Source organism: Vidua chalybeata, chromosome 8, assembly GCF_026979565.1.
Source record: "Vidua chalybeata isolate OUT-0048 chromosome 8, bVidCha1 merged haplotype, whole genome shotgun sequence".
Classification (NCBI taxonomy): Eukaryota; Metazoa; Chordata; class Aves; order Passeriformes; family Viduidae; genus Vidua; species Vidua chalybeata.
Genome location: NC_071537.1, coordinates 27756486 through 27779112, shown reverse-complemented (window position 1 = coordinate 27779112; position 22627 = coordinate 27756486). Strand labels below are relative to the sequence as shown.

At 38.9% G+C, this 22627-nt stretch overlaps 1 protein-coding gene across 5 annotated transcripts in view; it reads right to left on the bottom strand.

The window, feature by feature from the left end:
• Positions 1–22627, bottom strand: part of GRID1 (glutamate ionotropic receptor delta type subunit 1) — a 483696-nt gene that overhangs the window by 24980 nt on the left and 436089 nt on the right. For all 5 annotated transcript variants that reach the window (XM_053949219.1, XM_053949215.1, XM_053949216.1 and 2 more), the window contains exons 11-13: positions 21436–21760; positions 19869–20007; positions 1527–1722 (exon numbers count right to left, since the gene is read on the bottom strand). In XM_053949219.1, coding sequence (XP_053805194.1) covers positions 1527–1722; positions 19869–20007; positions 21436–21760 — 660 coding nt within the window. The remainder of the gene's footprint in view (positions 1–1526; positions 1723–19868; positions 20008–21435; positions 21761–22627) is intronic.

The window sequence follows — 22627 nt, the reverse complement described above, 5'->3', positions numbered from 1 at the left end:
TCTCAACTGCCTGCCAATCTACAGTTACATTTCTGGCTTAAAAAATGTAGCTATCATAAACGGCAGCATGCACTAGGCTTACAGAATAAGAGTATTTACAATTTCATGGATAAAGAGCATCCACTGCCATAAGAATGTTAGAAAAAAGAAAAGTAAAATACTGAATATTTTTCTAAGTTAAACTGTTTTACTATTGGCTTAAATGCTAGGATACATAGCAAAGTATTTAATGTCTTTATTTCTCCTCTAAATGCTACCAAAACATATCAAAAGAGGCCTCATTTTCATAAAACGCTGAGCAGATTAAGAAAAAAAAAAAAAAAAAAAAAAGCCAACAACCACTGCAGACTTTGCTATTACCAGAGCTCTACCTTGTGCCCAAGAAAGAGAGGATTTTGGAGCTGAGGGCAGAGCGCTTTGGGGAAGCTCATCTGAGGGATGGACAGGGTGAAGCCAAATTTTGACTGAACACTTGTATGCTAAGACAAGGGAGTGTCTGCATAAAGATTTTGTCCAAAAGTCAAGCAAAGAGTTGGGAATCTTTTGTTAAAGGAGTTTGAATTGGGAAATGGCATGGCTTGCCCAAACCATTTTATTATGTCCAACATACAAAAGCATAAAGAACTAGTAAATCAGTGTTTCACTGACAAGAGTATCTCTGATCAAACATTCAGTATGGTAATAAAAACTGTCAACTTGTTTTAGGGAAAAAATCAATAGAGAGATGAAGAGGAGGCTTTTCATTAAAGGAGCAGCACATCAAGGCTTTCAGCATGCATCCCTTCTGTGTAATGTACTGGAAATGTGTTTGATGTAAGGTACTGCCTGCTTTTGTTGAGATTCAGGATGGGAAGCAGAGGGGAGAGGCAGGCTATGAGAGAGTGGGCATTTGTAATGGCCAATACTCATTATCACAGGACATAGAACAAAGATGCAGCATCCTAAGCTGTTATGCATTAGTCCTTGAATACCACATTAATTCTCTGTTCCACAAAAAAAACGTGTCGTTTTATCTCAGAGAAATAACATTTCGGTAAAACACAGTGTGATGTGAATGCATTTTTCAAAGTCTGGAATAAACAAAGAAAAATCTTGCATTACATTTCTGTTTCAAGAGACATGAGTATGCATTCTGTGTATCCCTTAATTCTTACTCATGTTTCCAATCATGAACTCAGAAAAAAGAAAACCGACTCAAATGAGCAAAAGACAGGAGCCAGTACTACATAATGAAAAGAATTGCATCCAAAAAGGCATTATCAAAGCTCCCATGAAACTGAGAAACCTTATGACCAGATCCAAAGGACTTACATCCTGAAGACTTAGGCAGAGCTAAAGTACTTAAATTCAGAACAATGACACCAAAATATGATTCTTATCTGCCATCGAGGTACTAAAAGGAACTTTAAATAGGAACTTAGGGGGGTTTAAAATGACTGTAATTTCTTTCCTGTGACTTAACATTAACTGCATAGAAACAACATTGATACAGAAATTAAATGAAAACCCCTGTGATCCAGTCTTACCTTCCTGATGCCTTCAGAAGGGTTTGATACGCAATTATCTGCCCCATTATTCTTACTGATAGTCCTCCACAGTTCAGCAAATGTGTTATCCTGCTCCAAAGGGTTGGTCCCTTTTGCTTTAAAGTATTCATACACTGCTGAGTCCCTGACTGTACCATAAGCGATATCCATTTGTTTAGACAGATCCTGAAATGTTCTGAAATTCAAGCAATATTGAGAAATTAGTATTATGTAGTACATTAGCAAGACTTCATTAATTAAATGGTTTCTTTCTATGTCTGTCACTCATCAGAAAGCACCCTCACCAAATAACATTTCCATATTTCATTCCCCATCACAAAAAAAAGCCAAGTAGTTGTTTAATTGTACTGAGATCATATGATTTTAACTATACCCAAGCTCTTTCTCACGCAGGTGAAGATTTTTTTTTTGAGTGATAACATTCATGTCAAATATGCTACCAAGTTTGCACAAGAATATAATGTGATAAAGACTTACCTGAACACAGGAAAAACTCAGATTATAAATCTAAACTTCCAGCCCCATCAACTTCATCAGAAATACCTCATAGAAATCAGTGGAATTAGTTTGCAGTTATACCAATGTTCCATCTGACTCCAAATCAATATGAGTGTTTTAAACAAACAAAATCCTGCTTCCAATTTACACTGAGTCTCTCTTGCTCTCTCTTTTCACAGCCCCTGGTAAAACAGGCATTTTTCATTCACACAGAGGCCTAACTTTCATTTACTCATCATATACAACTCTGGAAGTGTAAATGGGCCTCACCCCGAGTGGCTGTGAATGCACAATTTATTTTCAAATTGCACAGAATGTAATTCGCTCCTGTTTTACAGCCTTTTCTGCACTGAAAGGTGTAAATCACTGCCTGCATCAATGAAAACCAGCCCAAGCTTCAAAACATTTAAGGTGGCATCACTGCTATCAGAAGCAGCATCCTGGCTGGGTTTTTCCTTCTCTCAGAGGTTCATTCCCATTCCTGTGCCTTCTTCCTTTGTCCTCAAGTATCACCTCTGTTCTGTGCCAGAGCACACATACACAACACACTGAGGACCCCACACAGCAGCAGGGACCAAACTGAATCTCATAAATAATGGCTTATTTTCTTTAAAATGCTTTATAAATGTGTGACTTCACATATTCACAACATGCTTCTGATATAACCAACTAGCATTGCCTGACATCAGTTAAACTAAAGCAACCCTCCCTGCCTCACCCCATTTCTTTTTCCCGGAAACAATCTTCCAGAAACAAAAACTTCCTGATGAATAAATCTGAAAGGCCACCTCCCCCAAACCTCCAGCTCCTGGAGCCACAAAAGCAGAACATTTTGGCTTTCAGCTTGTGCAGATTCCTTCACAATGCTCCTGAGGAGCCTTCTCTTGGCCCATGAGCCAAAGCTGTTTTCCACAGCTGAAGACTTGTCATAGACAATATTTTTCTGCCACCCTCTTCCCTGTTTCACTGGGGAGATGCCACTGCTGACACCTCACACGCCTGTAACATTCCCTGCTACACTATTTAAAGCAAAGCAATCTGGCCATATACACAATGCCCCATAAAAATACATAGAGAGCTCTTCCCTCTTCTCCCCAGGCCTCCCAGGTTTAGCTGCAAAAGGTGCCTTTCTCTGGCACTGCTGGTGTGGGAGACCCATCCCCAAGGGCTGCCTCTGAGCACACTCCCTGCCCCAAACTCTTCGAACTCACAAGCTGCTTCAAACAGTTTAAGTGGTTTAAGTTCTTAAATTGTGTTAAGGACTTTTTATCATTTTAAGCTGTTAAGCAGCTTTCAGACTGTGTGAACAGTTTCTCTCTATATACATTGCACACTTGTGGATTTGGGCTAACTCTAGGAGTTCCACCAAACCCCAAACGATCCTGTTATTTCCCTAGCACTGTATATGGCAATTGATAAAGTGCAAAACAAACACCCTGGAGGCTGTTGGAAATTCAAAATGCTAATGAAAAAATGGGAGAATTTGTTCAGATTTTCTTTCTTTAACAATCCTGAAAGGTCTATTCTGATTCCCTAAGTATTTCCTGTAAATTCTAAGGAACTGTTTTTCCTCCAGTCTCGATCTACATGATTACATGCTGCATTTCGTTTTGTCTTTATTTTTTAAATTTCATCATATCCCAGGGAATTGCTTAAGCCCCAGGAATGAATGATTTGACTGTTAAAAGACACATTTCTGCCTATAGGGCAAAGAAAGGTACTTAATATACAGGAGGGTCTTCTGTGGCAACCCTTTCCCACCAGGTGTAGTGTAGAGATTTTGGTGTGTGTAGGAAAGCATGTTGGGTAGAAGCATAGTAGCAGAAGTATGTTTAACTAATATACTTTAACACAGGTTTCAGCTGGTAACAGCTTTACAAATGCCTACTGCTGATATCACTATTCTGTTTGAAAGTTTGAACATGAGGATTTGGATAGTTAAGAAAAATAATTAAAATTGCGATTTTAGTATTATCAGTATTTTCTGTTTTCCTTTATTGCCATGGAAGTTTTTACTCAGAAATGTGCATTTTGTTTTAGCTAAATTGCACTTTATTGACAATCAGTATTTTTATTTTAGCCAAATTACATTTTATTGACAATCAGTACTGCACAAAAGCACAGTACATGTTGCTTTACGAGCAGCACAGTTTCTTCAATTCTCTAAGCATCACAGGGCAGAGAGAGCAAATCTAGGCTTTAAATCAAGTGCTTGCAATAAACAGACAAGCATACAGGTGGCAGGGAGGGAAGCACAGTGTTGGTCTGGGTGTGGGAGTAAGGTAACCCCTTTAGCTGGCAGCATTTCCTTGGAACGGAAAATGTGGAATATTGTGTGTTCTAAGGACTTCTTGCAGTGCAATGTTTGATGCTTTGGAGCACTTATCCAAAAAATATATCTCAGAAATTATCCTAACAGGGAGTGGTCTCAGCCACTGTTCTTACTCTGTATAAAAAAAATATCTCTGCTGTATTTCTGCACTGAAAGTGGAGGTGATGCTCAGCACATCCATGGCTACAGAAGATGGCAAAAGATTTAGGCATGGTGGGCATGGGCACATACATAAATGATACTGGATGGAGATGAATTATCTCCTACTTTTTACAGGATGAACTAAGATAATCACAAGAGTAGGTTTTAAACACTAGTTATTTTAACTTCCTCAAATTTGCCTTTGCCAGACAAAATCACTCAGTGCTACTTTTGAGATACTGGCTGTATCCTACAGTTGTGTCATTCTCTAAAGGCGGCTGCTGTCATTGTTCTTAAGCTTTATTTGTGCAACCAGCTGTCAGCTGGACCCATCTCCTTTAGCCACTCAAATTCTGGTCTTACTTTCCTATGGCAAAAATTTCACACATTTAATACACAAAATTATTTGCAACAAAAATGTGCAGCATAACAAGATGCCCCATTAACCTTACCATCTCAGTTATTGGATCTCACAAGCCATTAAAGGCTCTTTGTAAGTGTGATTAAAGATAAAGCCAGTAAAGCAGAAAAAGCCAATGTCCCTCACTCACAGGAGCACAACTTCAATTTGTAGATAAATACATCCATGGTGTGATTGCTATAATTGACAAGTATATGTAAACCAATTGATTTAAGTAAATGTATCTGCAGTCAATCTAAAATGCTGTCTTTTAAACCTGTGTTACCAGCAAAAATATTTAATGCCCATATTTATTTATGCCTGCTAAATGAAAGCAACAACTGATATGTATTCCCAGTAGAATTACAATTACTTCATGCAGAGTCACTGAAGACTGGGCTCTCTGCTTGTTTTGTTTGTTAGAAACTTACTGGCAAAAAACAAATGCTGCAGAAGAAACAGACAGGCAATAGCAGTATTAGCACTTATGATCAGACCACTAGAACTAATTGCCAGAATAAAAATACTGGTAAAGATACACTTTTTGGAGATGTTTTCTTACTTGCAAAAGCCTCGTGGAGCTGTAGATACACAGACTAAAAATATGCTGCCAGTATGGGTTTATTTTACTCTGTTGCTGCTATATACCCAAGACTTCTGGATGAATAATAAGTGACAGACTAAACTTGACACCAGGTGCTTTGAGGTAACTGCTGATCAATTAACTGAGCTGGAGGCACCTGGATCATCAGATGTGATCAAAGTAATTTTCAAAAGAAAAACATGTTCCTGTCATTTCAAAAAAGAAAAAAAATAAAATAAGTATATTTTTTTTTGTAGTGACCCTGAGATTTTTGCTCAATGCAGCATAATATTCTAGGTGATGGCTGCCATAAAGATAAAGTGTACCAGAGATGATGAGACTTTTTAAGCTGCTCTGCCTAAATGAAGTCTTAAAAATGCATACATAAAATGTATAGTACAAGTCCTACATTTCTATCTTTAAATGCCTCGAGGCTAATTTATTTTCTTTTAACCTTTTTTTTTTTCTCCAAAAGTTAAGAATTCATTAAATCTGCAGAATTAAATATAACTGCAGTTCCTAACAAGAACTGTTTTCTCCACACAATTACGTGAGTGGGAAAACAGTAAACCCAGTAAACTTCAAAGTAAAAACAGAGGAATCTGAACTGATTTGACAAGCTTATACCACTATTGTAAGCCTAAGAAACACCTATGAGCTACAACCTAGAACATAAAATCCTATCTGAAAGGAGATTTATTGGATAAAGTTATACCCAGTGGAAAGCAATGAGTTGAAAGAGAATTCTGCCTACTGTGAACTGCAGAAAAGTGCAGAATTTTGAGCCCTAAAATTGCCGAGACCTCCTCCTTCCAAGGGAGAATTTTCAGTGACAATGAGAACAAATAAGAAAATGGTGTTAGTTGTTGCTGACCACATCAATCCACCCACGGAGAGATGAACTTGGAAGCCAAGCAAGCATTGTCAGATCAGATTGTCATATGTAGATGTCCCCCAAGAGAAAACAGTCTGCAAAGCTGAATCAAGGTTGAAGTGGTACTGAGGTGGCACAATGTCTACATGAGCAGATCTCACCATTCAGAACCTTAGTCCTGATCTGAGTTCTGATTAATTTTTATATCAATTTATGAATCTGCAAGGCAAAGGATTTGAGCCTCAGTCCATTGTTCACAAATGAACAATCTTTGGAACTCCTGTCTTAAGTAAAATCTGTGAGTGGATAGGGTAAAGCTTGTCTTCAGACATCAGGAACTGAGTTCAAACTTTCACAAAAAGAGCTGGAACTTTCACCTCTAGAGCTGGTCTACCCAAGTTGAACAGTTTAACTGGTTGAAGAGCTGAAAAAAAAATCCTTCTGTTATGGATATAAAGAACCACTAGGGGATGATAGTCTCATTGACTCAGAGACTTGCATGAAGAGTTTCACTGTGTTGCTAAATGCAAGATAAAAAAGTACAAGCCCACTTAAAAATGGAAGAGAATAGCAGTTAGTGTCTCTAAACACTAGTGCAACTGATATTTCATGAGCCTTCAGCTGTACAAGAAGGGGCTGAACAATGAGGTAACATTACAACTGACCTATCTTTAGCACCTACAAGTCTAAAAAGTAAATATACTTTAAAAAAAGTATTATAACATAATTTGTTAGATTTTCAATGTTTGTTCCAGGTAAATACTGGAATGTAGTTAGTGTGTGTTAAACTGGACATACAAAAACTAAAAGATGGGCTGCTTTAAAGATTATTCTTAGTGGGGCCAATAAAACTGTTCAAGGTATTCTTAGAATGGCCATAACCTTAGTACAGAGAATTAAAATGCAAACAAGTTTATCTCCACTTCTTATAACCTTAGACTTCAAAAGAACTGGGTCCATGATTTTCATTTGGGCATCTCAGATTTTCTTTTAAATTATGAACAATTAAACTGAGCTCTTAAATCAATCCTTAAATTGTCAACTTCTCTATAGAGACGTGATCAAATTCTGTATTGTTCCACTTCACTGCAAGTCACTTTAAATGCTCTTAATTCTGTCTCAGTGCAGTGATGTGCAGACCAACAAGTTTCTTCATCAAATACTCTAAGCAAAATTCTAACTTTAGCAACAGGTAGTCCAGTAAAGATCAGCAGCAGTACTTGCATGCTTAGGATACACGTTTCTGGGTGAAGTCCTTCACCAGCAAATATAAACTGCATTATAATTAATGTAAAACTAATTTTATCTGATCTCCAGGAAAAATACCATCCACTTTAAACAAAAGCCTTAACAGAAAAAGCCTCATGGGAGTTTCTACAAGGGGAGCCATAAGTATTGACAGATTAAACTACACAGAATCAGTGGAGCTGCAGCCCTTCACACCAGGACAGAACCTTTCTAAACCACAGCAGGAGATAAACAGGGCAGACAGTCAGGGCTGTGTCTGCTCTTGTCCTCACCAGTGGGGCAGGAACAGCTGCTACACAGCATTTCAGAGAAGCAGGGACTTTCCTCCAGTGGCAAAACCAATCAATTGACATGTGTCACAGAACACGTTGCCATGTCAACCACCTACTCTTCCTATAGTTAAAACAAATAGTGATTGAACTCCTCAGCAGGCAATGGCACTGCAGCAGCTTTTTTCATGGTTATACTGGTCACTGCTGCCAGTGTGGTGGTACCTCTGAGACTCTGATTGGATTGAGACTTACTGCCCTAAATTAGGTGCAACCAAAAGTAAAATGTAATATTCAGTTCTAGGGAGAGGATGCTAAAGCCAGCTTTATTTCTGCCCCAGGAGGAAGGAGTTTGCTGCACATCCTGCATGCCACGTGTGATGGCAACAGTTCTGTCACCCACCCAGTGCAGCATCAGGAGCTCTTCTACTGCCCTTAAAGAAACTTCTTTTGTAGGCTACCTAGCAGATTCAATAGATAGAGCAATACTGCTGAAATCAGTGAAACTAGTAATGCACAAAAAAGCACATGCTCAAGGTTCCCAGGATTGGAGACAAAAATACGAACAGTAAGAAAAATGAAAAACAAAATAGCCAAACAATACATACACAAAGCACTAAAAGCACTGAACTTGTACAGCCTCCAAACTGATTTAATTTCTTTCAAATGACTTCCAGTAGCCTCTGTTCCTACATGCAAAGGGAAAGACAAGTAAACTAAACAGAACTGTTTTCTTAACTCTTGATATAGCACTGGCTTCCCTGCAGACTGAGTGCTTTCACTGGGGCTCTGTTCCTGCAGAGCCATTGCATGATTAATTTTTAAAAGAAGGGAACAAACAGAATGTAAACCCATTGAAATGCAAGACAGTGAAGCCACTAATAAATGACACACTGTCATGTTTATGATTTTAGTAGTAATTAATTACTAGCTACACACATTGTATTGGCAAAACATTTGGAGGTTTTGTGTACTTTCTAAGAGTCTGAGATGCAGCAGAAATACATTTGATTACCAGCACTTGAAATTCCACTTTTGCTTTACGGATCTCAGAACAATTTACAGCACTTTTGCTTAAGTCAAAGTGTGGAGGATGTAGGACAAAACCCCTACAAGTAGGATGAGTCCCATTGCTCACAGAAGTTCTCAGTATCTTCCAGGAGTTTGTTTAGGAAACATGCCCATTTTCAAAATTTTAACATTTTTTCTGGCTAGAAGACTCAAATTTGGATCCAAAAATCAAGCTGGATTCTCATCATAATCAGTAAAACAGGTTCTTCTGTAAACAAAATTAAACCTCAGGATATACCTATCCATTGCTATTTCTAAATTATGCCCTCAGGACCACCTCAACTACTCCAATCATCTGCAGTGATCTGGGTGAGTGTGACTTGACTTGTCACTGGATCCTAAAAGTTCATTTTGCCTAGAGCTGACTCTGGCCCTGCTCCAACATGGCACATAAAGAAATCTGTTAAACAGATAGAAATAAGCTAAACATCTCCTGATTGCCAGTCCGGTTTCTAACTATACTTTCAACCCTTCTCCTCTCCAAACCTCCTCCAGGCAGTGAAAGCATAAGTCACTCAGATTGCTGATTTTTTTCATTAACTTCTTTATAATTTATTTTTTCTTTCTGGATGCCCCATGTTTCCTGAATTGTTAGCACATTGAAAAGAAACTCTGATGGTGCTTACAGTAGAAGTTATGATTGTTTTGCTTGAAATGTTGTCAAAACCAAAAAATTGCATTACAAACTATTCCATTAATAGTGATAACAATGGAAACTAGTTTCTGAGCATTTGCATCTCAAAGCTGGATCCACTGGGGCCCCACAGTTTGTTATCCCTGGAAGAAGTTTCTCATGGCTGAGCATTTATGATTGCATATGAATTCATCTGATGTCTAACTAAGGGAGTGAAGTCAAAGGCCAGTCTTTCCTTTATATTTACAAGGGCAGTCTTTCCTTTACATTTACAAGGGCTGTTTACAGAACCCTCTTCACCACACCATTTTTCCACATTTTTAAAAACTTAAAAACCTTGAGATACTCCCCAGTTTGCCCACCATGTTTGCAATTTAACAACGAAAAGTATCAGACTGACAAAGAGACACTCAGGGCGTCTAACACATTAGAGTTTCTTTTAAGATGCAGGCCCAGGATTTCAAAGTCTGGAGCTTTAATTTGTATGCTCAGATCCACATTTAAACTGCTACATGACTGGGCAGATTTTCAGAACAGATCAAGGAAAGATTTGGCACAACAGCACACCTGTACAACACTGGCAGATTCCGTTAAAAGTCTGAAAAGGGATTCAGAGCAGCTATGAACAGTTGCTGTTCACCCTGCAAATCCAGAATAATAAGTCCTGCTAAAAAATCTGGGTAATTCTGGATCCTTTATCCATACTCCATATTCCATTCAACAGCGAGAAGGAAATTAAAATGCAAAGAAAAGGCAAAAACATGTCAAGAGCACATTTGGAGGAAAATATACTCTTGTCTGGACTCCCTTTGAGTATTTTCTTGCTTTACTTTTAAACCACTTTGCCATTGTGGCCTTTCTCTGAGTAGCTCAAATGGTTAACATGTTAATTAAAGCAAGGTATTCTACTTCTTAAATTATTAATTAAAATAAAAAATGCAGCTGGTGTTTAACAGCACCTCAGTCCCAACAGCAGATTTTAGTCACTTCACCTAAATCAAACATATCATAAAGTTGGCATGAAAATCATATTGTCTGAATCAAACACATCTGGCAACTGACACATGCTTTTACCTATAATGAAAATAACAAACTACCTCTTACATATGCAGATGCACTTTAAATTGTTTGCTACGCTGATGTCTTCTACCACTCACATTCAGAAACTAAAAATCCTAATGAAGATTAATGATTAAGATCAAGAAGGAAGAAATTGCTTTCTTCCTTTTCCACTGCTGTTCTAAGTACTGATAATGCTGCTGTTCTGTTTTGTGCTCAGATGACAAAGAGTAGCTTTTTAATTAAATTGAGTGGGCAACAGATAAGCTTGGCTTCTTGGTGCTGGCTTATAAAGCCTTTACTCAGGGTTAGTGGCACTTTGTACAATGACTGTTAGGATATCATTAAAGTCCATGAAATCCCAGTGTGGAGCAAGGTCCTACACAACTCTTTATTAAGTTTTGATTTATCAGGTGTCCTGCATGTCAGCAGTGTCACAGCTGGTGTGGAGGGGCTGGATGAATTCAGATCTGTCAAAGGTACAATGTGATGCTGGAAAACAGCTTCACACCCTTCCCTTACCACAGGGAGCAAAGCAGAAGCAATCACTGTTGACAGAAAGAAGAGAAGAAAACAGGGACTCTGAAGAGGCACCTTGATTGCTAGAGCATGTGCTGCATACTCCTGGGAAATCAAAATACAGGGCTCTTCATTAATACTGAAAACACATATAGCATTCATCAGTTATTATTGATGTCTAAAGTGCATGCACTACATGTGCATATTTCAAAGTCTGGAGGCCCACATGCCTGTTTCTCAGAGGACCCAGACTGAGCACACGGTGTATGGTGCACTTCCCATCTCATCCTGATGTACAGGAAAGTAACCAGGAAGAGAGACCTTACCCCTTGTCCTTTCCTTCTCCTCACCCTGAACACAAGTCTCTCTGAATACTGAACCTCATACTAGAAAGCACCAAAAAAAAAAAAAGCACATCAAAAACAACTGGCTGCTCCTTATATTGAGATTAATTAGTTTATTGGGCAGCCTAATTATATACCTTGAAATATGAGCCTGGAAATTGCAGTATTGCCATATGTAAGAAACACAGTATTTAACATCCACCCCATTCTGACTGATGGTTTTCTATTCTTCTCTAGATAGACATGACTAGTCATAAATCAATTAAATTAAATCAGTGGCACATTCTCTCAGGCTGGTTTTAATGGTTTAGAAGGCAAACAACTTCAATGCCTGTGATTACATTTCTTGTAATGCAACAAACTTTGTCAGCTGCATCAAAATAGCTTTTCTGAGGCAACGCCGCTCTCTCCCTCATCTCCAGATGAGTCTGGGAACACTCCTGTATTATATCAGAAAGGAGCACACGTGCAGAAGAAGAGAACATTGCTCAGTAAGGCAGATGAGCCCAGGAAATGGAAAGAAAACTTGCAACCCTTCTCTTAGCAACACAGTACTATTCCAGAAAAATTTTCTTTCTCACCAGAAAAAATTTTGCAAAGTAAGAACTGAGAGGATAGCACTCATAGTAATAAACAGTAGTGTCTTACTTCCCAAGGAAAATAAATTCCTTTCTCTCCCAAACATCCATAACCTGCATTGATTAAAAATGTTTTGCTGGGCTTTTTTTTTTTTTTTTTAATGTGTGGTTTGTGGGTTTGTTTGGTTTGGGTTTGTTTTTACATCATCAGGAATAGTTTCTAAATCTCTGTACAAATATATTCAATTTTTAAAGCCTTTCTTTAAATGGCAAGTTTACAGATTTCCACTTCATGGCAGGATGGTCAATAAATATTTTAGAATGAATTGGAACATTTTTTTTTTTCCAGTAGATGAAATATCATCCTATATATCAGTTAAGGTGTTAAGAGTGTCTGGTGTGAGAATGAATGCTCTTCTATCGTGGAGACGTTTGTGAGGGGAGTGGCTATTTTAGATCGGATAGATTTAAATGGAAATGTCAAAGAGAAAAGCATCCAGATTAAAAGTGTTTGCAAGATGTTGGAGTTTAATACCCTGAGGCAGAAGAAAAACCCAAACAAGATTAACAACATAAGAATACTACATTTCAAAAGACCAGCCTCAACAAACGTCAAGAACTAGAGAAGAAAATCTCTTGGGGTGTTGCTTTAAAGGATAAAAGATACAGAAGGACTGGCAATTCCTGAAAGATACCATATCAAAGACACAGATGCAAACTAACTTAACATGAGGAACTATTAAAGAAATTATAAGAAGCTTCAAGAGCTTCTGCAAGAGCTCTTTCAGGACCTAGAAAACCAAAATCATTCTCTTTAAATTTTAAAGAGTAGTGCAGCCATTGGACTAGCTAACCGTACATACTATAAATGTACAGGAATTGTGCAAATGCACGAGAGAAAAAGAATCAAGAAGCAAACATAAATCCTCCTCACAACACAAATAAATTTAGTTTGCATGATTTGTCACTGCAGAAAGCTATTTGTGTCACCCCTTGACTGAAGTTCCAGTGTCCAGAGCAGAAGATGGGAAAATTACCTTTGCTGTTAGGTAGGTGAAAAAATCTAACACTGAGCAATCATGGCACAAACATGACAGAACCACTGCTCATGTGGGAATGTTGGTGAGGAATTGTGCAAGGTGAGAAGACATTCTTCTTTACATGAACAAATGAGGCAGTTCCCAAAATATTTCAAGAGATTAGCAGGGTTGGAAGCCTATGTATGCCCTGTCTGAAGTGACAGGAATTAAAAAAACAGGTACAACTTCTTCCTAAAGTCACTGATAACAGTGACTTTCATCTCCTGGTTTTGCAGAAATGAACTAACTGTGATTAAGTGTTTACTAACCACTGATAGTTTTGTGAATACAGTTTATTTGTTCTGGCTTCAGGAATGCTCTCAGAGAGACCTTCTGGCAATTTGGAAACCTATGCAGTAATATTCACTATATTACCCTGTAACAGAACCTGCATGACTTTTATATAATAGGGCCCACTGTTACACTAATGGCTTTGAACAGTACAGATAAATTACATAAAATACACATTATTTTACAGGGGTTTTGGTTTGGTTTGATTTGCAGGCAGCTGCTTCACTTCATAATGTCATCAAGATATCTGCCTGCAAATGTGGGAAAAAAAACCCACTGGCCAACCTCTTTAATGGTTCAAACACAGAATTATTTCCAAAAGAGAATTCTCTATGGAGTTTTTCTTCTTCCTCCTGTTTTTTGTCTTTAGAGATGATGGATTGAGCTGTTAGGAGATGTCTGAAGCTTCTGTTTGATTTGCTATAGTAATAATTATTTTGCTTTTTTAATATTCTGCTATATTAGATGCTATTATCAGTTCATATAAGACATTAAATCAGCTTCTTTAGAGAAAAAATAATAGAAATCTAAGTATCCTATTGAGCAAAAATCTTCTATTACTCTGTTGTGTATTGTTTATCCCTTGGGAATCAAATAAAAAATACAACCTGACAAAATAAGTCATAGGTGCTATCCATGTAATAAAAAGAAACCTCATCGTACAACAAGGTGTAAGTCAGGGGCCAGTGGGATTGAATGCATGCAGAAAGCATACAGCTCCTCTGTGGAGAGCTGGGGAATAACCTGCATTAATGTGAGACAGACAATCTGACCCAAAAGGTGACTCTGTCCGAGCTGAGGAAAGTCTATGTACCAAATATCAGATTTCAACCAATCCTTGTACGTTTTGATGGGCTGTCCTGAGGGCTGCTACTCTTGCTAGATTTTTCTCCTTTCAAAGCAAAAGAAAAAAAAGAAAATAATAAAGATTTTATTACCTGCACAGATGGTAGATTTTGCTAATGTTATATCCAAAGCATTTTCTTCTCTAAACTGTGCATGCATCTGAATTTTAATGCCTCAACCCACCCCAGTCACAGAACTTCTCAGTAACCAGAACAAATGAAGAGATGCTATGATATAGATCTCTCAAAAGTCAAGCTGGAGAGGTGTGGAATCACAAATCTCTTGGTTTGCCATTGATCTCCAATCTACACCTCATTTTTTAATGGCAACTGAGAGATGGAATGCAAGCTTGACTTTCAGCTGTGCATTCTCATTTTTCTCAGAAAAACGTCCCTGGGAAATATTTGCACTTAGATGCTTGCCCGCTTGTTCAATTAGAGGAGTAATTAGGATCCATTTTAAACCATGCTTGAATGACATATGCCAACATTCAGAAAGCTTTTGAAAAGGCTCCAGATTCTGTGGCTTTCCAGGCAGCACCACGGGGCAGCACCATCAATAGGAGTGAAACGAAAAGACGAACAATGGGAGTTGGAGCACTGGCAGCAGCCCAGTGCCTTGTCCTGAGCAGAGCCTGAAGGCAAATGCTGGCAAGTTCTGCCCCTGAGCACTGCTGCCCTGCTGCACAGAGCTTTTCCCAGGGAAATTCACCCCTGTGCTCCAGAGAGAGAATGTTCTGGAAAGGAAGAAAAGTTTTGAGTTCTTGCATCTTTCTTTTTTAGCCTTTGTTTTTATGGAGGGACTTGGTCTAGTTATTTAACGATTGAAGCTTTTGCTCACAGGCCTTTAATGATAATCACAATAATTATTTTTTATCATGCTCATTCATACGTGCCTCCTGCCAACAGGCCTGAGGTGCTGCACAGACATTGCAAAACATAGCTCAAATTAAACACAACGAAATCCAATGAAATATTTAAAAAGACACATCTGATATTAACAAGAGAAAGGCTGTTTTCAAACATGAGGAATTTCAAGATAAAATTGCTGTGAATACAGCAGGATTCTGGTGAGGTTCTTGCCACCAACCCTATCAAATCCACTTAACTACAGTGGATGAAATGTTTGTTCATTTCCCTCTGGCTGGCATCTTCCAAGTACTTTTCTCATTTTATTATAAAATATTTTGAGATTGCTTCTGTTTTGTATGCAACCCAGAAAATATATCTTTTTTTGATACCTGCAGTGCTACTATAATATGATCATTTATGGCCATCATCTTTAAAACAGCTAAACTGACAATATGCCATATAAGAAAATATTACTGCTGTGTTACACAGAAGGAGAACAAAGACAGAGGGGAGGTTAAGCTTGCCAAGATCAAACAAAGCTTGTGGTAGAAAAAGAATTTGCACCCAAGTCTTCCAAGTGCTGGCCTATCACCCCAACTAAGCTGCTCTAAATCTTCAGCTGTCACCAAAACACAAGAAATAGGGGGATTAAAATACAAATAAATAAATCTGAAATCATGAAACAACAGCTGAGATCTTAAAGCAGATAAATTATGCATTTGTATGCAATTCATGAATGCATATAGTACAGATGCCTCTCAGGGCATCCATAGCATGTACAAATTTAAGGATCAATTTGATAAAAAATTTAAACTCTTTTGAATTTGAAAATAGAATACCTTTTTCATGTCCTATTTTTCTGGTATGATTCTTGGCTTCTTGTCAGACAAGCTCTCCTAAACCTGAGTTTCAGAATATCTGTGCAGCTACTGAACTGCATGTAGTCTGCTTGTTAACAAGAAATGAAGCTGGAATGTAAGTCACTGCTAATTAAACTCATAATTACAAATGGAAGGTCAGACAGCAGATCCAAGAGCTGTTTGAAAATGTAATAAGACAAAAGAAAGAACAAGCTCACATGTAATAATTCTGCATTACCTGGTAGACTGACCCATTAGAAGACTCCTCAGCTGCACACAGTACTGAAGGCAAATATTAAAACCGTAAATGCAAATCATTTGGGTTTAAACTTAGAGTTTCTCGAGGATTAGCACAGGTTCTAAACATTACCTAGATTTCTTATTAAAAACAAAAATTGAGAATTGATTATTTACAAAGTTAGAACATGGATCCCAGCTTCCTAACCTGAGCTCCAAAGCAGTTGCCACCAGTAGTTACCTTCCCTTTTTCCGTACTGAAGTAGGTAACACCTCTCTCCTCTGCCCCAAGGGGTCAGGAAATCTGCTTGATGTGTCACTGCCCTGCCTGTGGGTCTCCATACACACAGAAATCCTGAGATAACCACGACATTGCCTTTGTTCCCTGGCTGGGAGGTGGGGCACAGAGGAGATGAGAAGCACAGGAGGAAATTTGGATAAATGGATTAGGAAGCAGAATTAAAAGATCAACAGAAAGCAGAAGCACCAACTACTACTAACTGAAAAATTGAGGGTAGCCAAGGAAGGTACACCATATTTCCTGTCAGCTTTGATCTCCTGAGGGGATAGAGGTTTCCATGTGGGTCTCAAACTCCACGTTTGGACCCATCCCACCACCACGCGACACCAGGATGAATGATGGGCACAAAGGACACATGAGGAGCAAGGAAGCACACGCTGTCACGCCAGACCAGAAAACCAGTGCCTCTTCTTGTTTGCACACTGGAGATGAAGGCCTTGATGTTTTGAGAAAATCCAAGGAGAAAATAGTTTTTCTTTCCAAGTTAAGCACATCTCTTACTTGGGATCTAGACACCTGGACAAAAAAAAATCCTGTTTGGGATTTACAAAGTAACTGTCAGGAAACAAACAGAGGTGGCAGATCAAAGCTGCTTTCTGCCATTCCTCCTACACTGGGTATTTCACCTTTCTATGAGCCACAGGAAGCCTCTGAAACTCACAGCAGGGTGGAATAGCCTTGTGAGAGTTGCCAGTGCCAGATATAAAAACCAAAAAGCAGTATTCCCTTATCAGCAGGCTTTCATCTGACACGATAATTCTAAAAATCTGCCTTCCAACAGTTCAACTTCGCTTCAGTGAACATCTCACCAAGCCCCTTCCAATAAATATTGTTTATGATTTCTATGACACACTTGTTTTGCAGTGAAGTTGTGGAGGCAGTGATCACTGGGTTGATTGACACCTAGTTATTCAATCAAACATACTTCTATTTCACTAGTCACAGACCACACATGCCAAATTTGATACTGAAACAATTTCTATTAGGCATTTTAGAGAGGGCTTGGGAAGAAAATCAGTCTTGTAATGAAAATCTTAACTATGCTGCAGCTACTGCAGCATCATAATACTTATTTCTCTCCTGCTGGCAATTTGGAGGCAGCAGCACTGAACACCAGAGGACTTCTCTATGGAGGGAGAGATAACAGCAGACATTTACTGAAAGGATCGGGGTTGTTTTCTCTTAACAATGGAAGTGTACACAGATAGATTTGGTAGTTCTCAGCTGGTGAGCAAATATACTGCTCTAGCTCATTGTGGCTCTTTGGGTGGGAAAAATTGATTTCACATAAATACTCCTTTCTGGGTTCATGAAAGAATGCAGGCAAGCTGAGTAGCAGAATTAGGCAAAAACATCCACTGCACATCATATGATGTGAAGCTAGTTAGAATGGGAAGCTGAGGCACAAGGCCACTATTAATTCATGAAAGGCAGTCATATACTTTCTCAGAAAAAAAAAAAAATACTTGTTCTAAATCTGACAAATTATTTTATAAGCTGTTTGGCCTAAAGAGTGAGGACATGAAAATTGTAGCTCAGAGATGGATGAAGGTTCAACAACAGTTTCCAGAGAGAATATTTCTTTACCCCACCTCCTCTCACCAAGGCACTTCAGGAATTATTTGGGAGCCTCAGCCACAGCCACAGGACCACTTTTGACACCTCAGGCAGTATGAACTATCCAGACTGTGGCTGACAACACCCACTAGAGATCACTGCCCCTATAGCCAAGTAGGTGGAACATAAGCAGTGAAACTTCTGGCAACTTAAATTTCTTTTGACATTTACATTCTGGCACCTGAATTACTCTGCTGATGCTTTCTTGCTTCTACATCTTCAACTTGTCTAAGGGGATGTGATAAAGGGACCTGGGAAGTGGCAGCTTCCATTAGGTATAGAAAGGCATTTAATTACTATTCTCCAGGTGCCATCTCTAGCAGTAGAAGGGTGCCTGAGTTCAATACTTGTGAAACGATTCTGAGCAGTTCCTTTACCCAAATAACTTATCTCCTCAAGATTCTTAGCAATGTCCTTTCATTTTAATAAGAAGAGGATTTATAATCCCTTGTAAATGTTGTAACAGCTCATACTCAAAGGCCTCCTCTAAAATCCATAGTTCTGCTCTTAAACCTCTTTTTTTGGAGTTTCCTCATGTAATTACACTCCAACTTTTGTCCTCCTCTGAACTTTGCTGAGTTTTGGAAAGTGCTGATTAGACCAAACAGAAAATTTCTTCTGCAGTGAAAGAAATAGAACCTTCAGAAATTTTTAAGAATATCATTAGTCAAGCTTTCTGGGTAGCTATTTGTGTCTTGCTTTTCAAGAGCAATTTATTCACTGAGTTTAACCTTATCCCCAGTACATCCAGGCATCATACATGGATAGTTTTATTCTACATAGTTTCTCATGTTATTTCCATAAATTACTTGGAGTACTTATTGTGTGACTGTTAAGATCCATTTATTATGGCCAAACTAACAGAAAGTGAATTTAATACCAAAGTCTGTTAAGGTTTTGGCCTGGTATAATGATGATGATGATGATATATCCACACAAAGCATTACATTATCTGCAAATGAACATTGGCAAGCTAAAAATTGGAAATTCTGTTGAACTCATGTTTAGAAGAAATGAACTTATGTCCTACTGTGCAGAAACCACAAATGCCAGCCTCACCTCAATGACAATTCTTCTGTCTCAGGAAGAGAACACAAACATTCAGTGCCAGTTTTTCCAATGCAATCTCAAATGAGAGCAGCAGCTGAACTGTGCCACTCTCTAACACCTGAAATCCTTGGCTCAGCACTTTCTAGAAGAGCCTGTGCTGCACTGCTACTGCTCCACTCCATCACTGCCACATCAAACATGAGATATCAAGCTCTAACCTTGTCAGCGCTGAGTGTGACATTTCAACGGCCCTCCCAGCACTCCACACCAGCGTGAAGGTGGAAATTTTGTCCACATTTTGTGAGAAAAAAGACAAAAAGCTTCAGCCTTTAAACTTGCAGAAAAAAAAACTCCAAGTTGCACACACACACAAATTGCAACCAAACAACCAACAGGACACGAGAGACCTCTCTTCTGGAAAAATACAAAACTAAAGTGCCATTGTCCCCTCCATCAGAACTGCTTGAGGGTTGTTGGAGTGAAGGTGAAGAGGGAGAGAGGAGAGAAAAACAGCCACTGCAAATAAGCAGAGTATTTTATTAGAGACTTATCTCCTTCTTGCAAGAATGAGCACTGAAATGGATAATACCTTCCTGTGAAATCCAGGTTTCCAGCTTCGTGTTAAGAAGAGGCTCTTACCTTATGGGATTATCCATCCTTGATACTGTGAGAAATGCTGCTAAATTCGCTGTGTAGGAAGAACACACAATGAGGGTGAAGAGCCACCAGCTTCCCATTACAATGCGCATCGCCACAGAATTGACAGTGGATTCACCCCCTACAAATAAACAGAGAAATGGAGGGTCTCTCAGCAGCTTCCATTTGCAATCACCCTCTGTGTGCCCATGTATGTTAAACTTCGTTAAGTTCCTCTCTGCTTCCCCTCCAGTCTGCCCTTTCACTGTGGGAAAAGCACTGCTCCTGTTAAGGCTGATAATTCACAAGTATTTTCTCCAGTCTACCTCTTGACCTTAATAGTGTTCTAGAAAATCATCTTTCAAAATATTTCCCTTGAGAATTATTGAGAAGCAAATCTAAAGAACATGAAAAATATTGTAAATAAAGTTGAATGGTGAAGCACAACTAATATGCAGGAATTAAATCATTACAGTGTTCAACATATAGTAATATTCTGTTTTCAATTACCCTCTCAGAATGGGAAAAAAAGCCCCACAGAACTGCCTAATGGCTTGTGTGCTATCTTTGTTGTATTTAAATCTGCAAAGACTGAAGCATTAGTGTCACTACTTGTTACCCTTTACAAGATTCCAAATCATGTGAAGATTTTTTTCCAGTAGTCTTCAAGCACAGTTATGCTTGAGTATCACTGGAGACTAAACCTTACCATAGATCTGGTTCTACTTACTTCAGCATATGTTTGTGCTGATTATATTTTAGTGCACTTAAACCCATCAAGGCTGCCACCTTAATGAGATGAGGGACCAAGTTTCATAGCAATAGGATGGATTTTCCAGCTGAAGCTTTACAAGCTTGCAATCACAATGAAAAAAAAATGTAGAAAAAAGTTAACAACTTTTGCTCATGTCAGCATTCCATAAAACCTACCTTCCAAGAGTACAACTAACATTCTAGATATAGCACAAAACCAGTGTGGGCAGATTTTTTAAACAATTAGTTACAAAAATGACTTTATTAATGGCAGCAGTACTACTGCATTCAGTAAGATTGGTCCTATGCCTAGAGATTCCTGAGTGTAAAGTTAGTTACATACTCAGTTTAAACAACCAAGAGACAAACTATCTCACATGAGTTCAAAAACATATACATTTCTGAGTCATGCATTTTTTCATCAAAATTCACTTCACTGCTCTGGTGGACACAGGAGGTTGAACATTTCTATTTCTGTTTATACATTGAACAATTAAAAAGGTGCTAGTTTCAGAGCTGAAGAAGTGTTGCAGTTCTGCACCAAGCAGCTCTGTGGTTTGTTTCCAGTGTAACAATTTTCCCAAAGGGTAAAGGCCTGCTAGTGCTTTTTCTGGACTTACCGAGAGACAGAAAAGGCATAAAAAAGTCATAAAGCCCCAAACTTGCCTCTTTCGTTCTTTTGCTCGGCTGGGCTAATGGAACATAATACTTGCCCACAGAGGCCTTCTGTTGCACCTTTAGCCCACTGTGGGCAGGGCTGAGCTGCGCTGCCCGCTCGCGCCACGCGGAGCAGTCAGTGGTGCTGCCGGGTCAGTACCTTGCTGCACGAAGGCTCCGTACACGACCCAGATGGCACTGTGCAGGGTGGAGGACACGGAGGGGCTCGGCTGCGCCGCGCTCTGCGCCCGCACCGCCTGGATGCGGTTCAGCACAAAGATCAGCACCCCCACGATCGGGATGGCCGCGGCAATGCAGGCCCACACCGCGAAGTCGAAAGGAGCGAAGAGAGAGAAGATGTTGATCTTCTCCTCGGGCTTTTTGATTAAGATCCCCACGGAATAGTCCATGTAGCGCTTGCTGAAGTCCACCACGCTCTCCCGCTCGGGTGTTATGGTGATGGCTGAGATGGCCAGGTCTGCTCTCTGCAAGACAAACGCAGCGCGTCACATCGCTCCCTGCCGCCAGGAGTTTGGCCAGCAGGAGCCTTAAGGAGAAGCTCTTTAAGAACCAAGTGACTCCATGCCTTTCCTTCTATAACTTAAAACATTTAGATGCATTTATATAAATTCTCTAAAAATAAAACCAGAATCACTTTCACCATTGAAGCATTAGTTAATTGCACTGGTCCAAAGAAGGGTAATGAAACATAACCTGTCAAGGTTCTCTTGAACAGAAAGCATGGCCCCAGCTCCTCTCTGGAAGAAGGGTAGCTTATTTAACCTTTATCCCTCACTTGTTTTCCAAAGAAGGCCTAAAACTCCAAAGCATATTAACCCAGAGCATTGCAAGCAATAAAGAACACCATTTATTTAGCTTGTGTATTTGATAGCAGGGTGGGAAGAGATAATGTTTGTTTTTCTCCCTGCAGAATTGTCAACTTTCCATATTCATGAAGAGATTTCATAGGGCAACTGGGGAGGAGATTTTGTTTGTTTTTTAAAATGAATAAAGTGATGGAAAAAGCTCATAACAGGAAGAATGCACAAAGGTAACTTTGTTCCTGAAACTGCTTTGACTTCAATATTTAAAACAAGAGGGTTTTGCATGTAGGTAATCCTTAAAGAGTATCCACACTTGATGAAGGGTAAGATAGGAGTTAATAAATAAGATTCTCAAAGCTTTTGAAGAGCTTCAATTAGATTTTCAATATTTTCTGTCTTAATAAAAAGCAGTCTCCTCAAAAAAAAAAAAAAAAACATAATATACATTCAGTTTCCTATCTCTAATTGTGTTGGGAATGTAAAGCAAATATTAGATGAGGGAGGTTTGCTTTGAAACCCTTTGGAGTC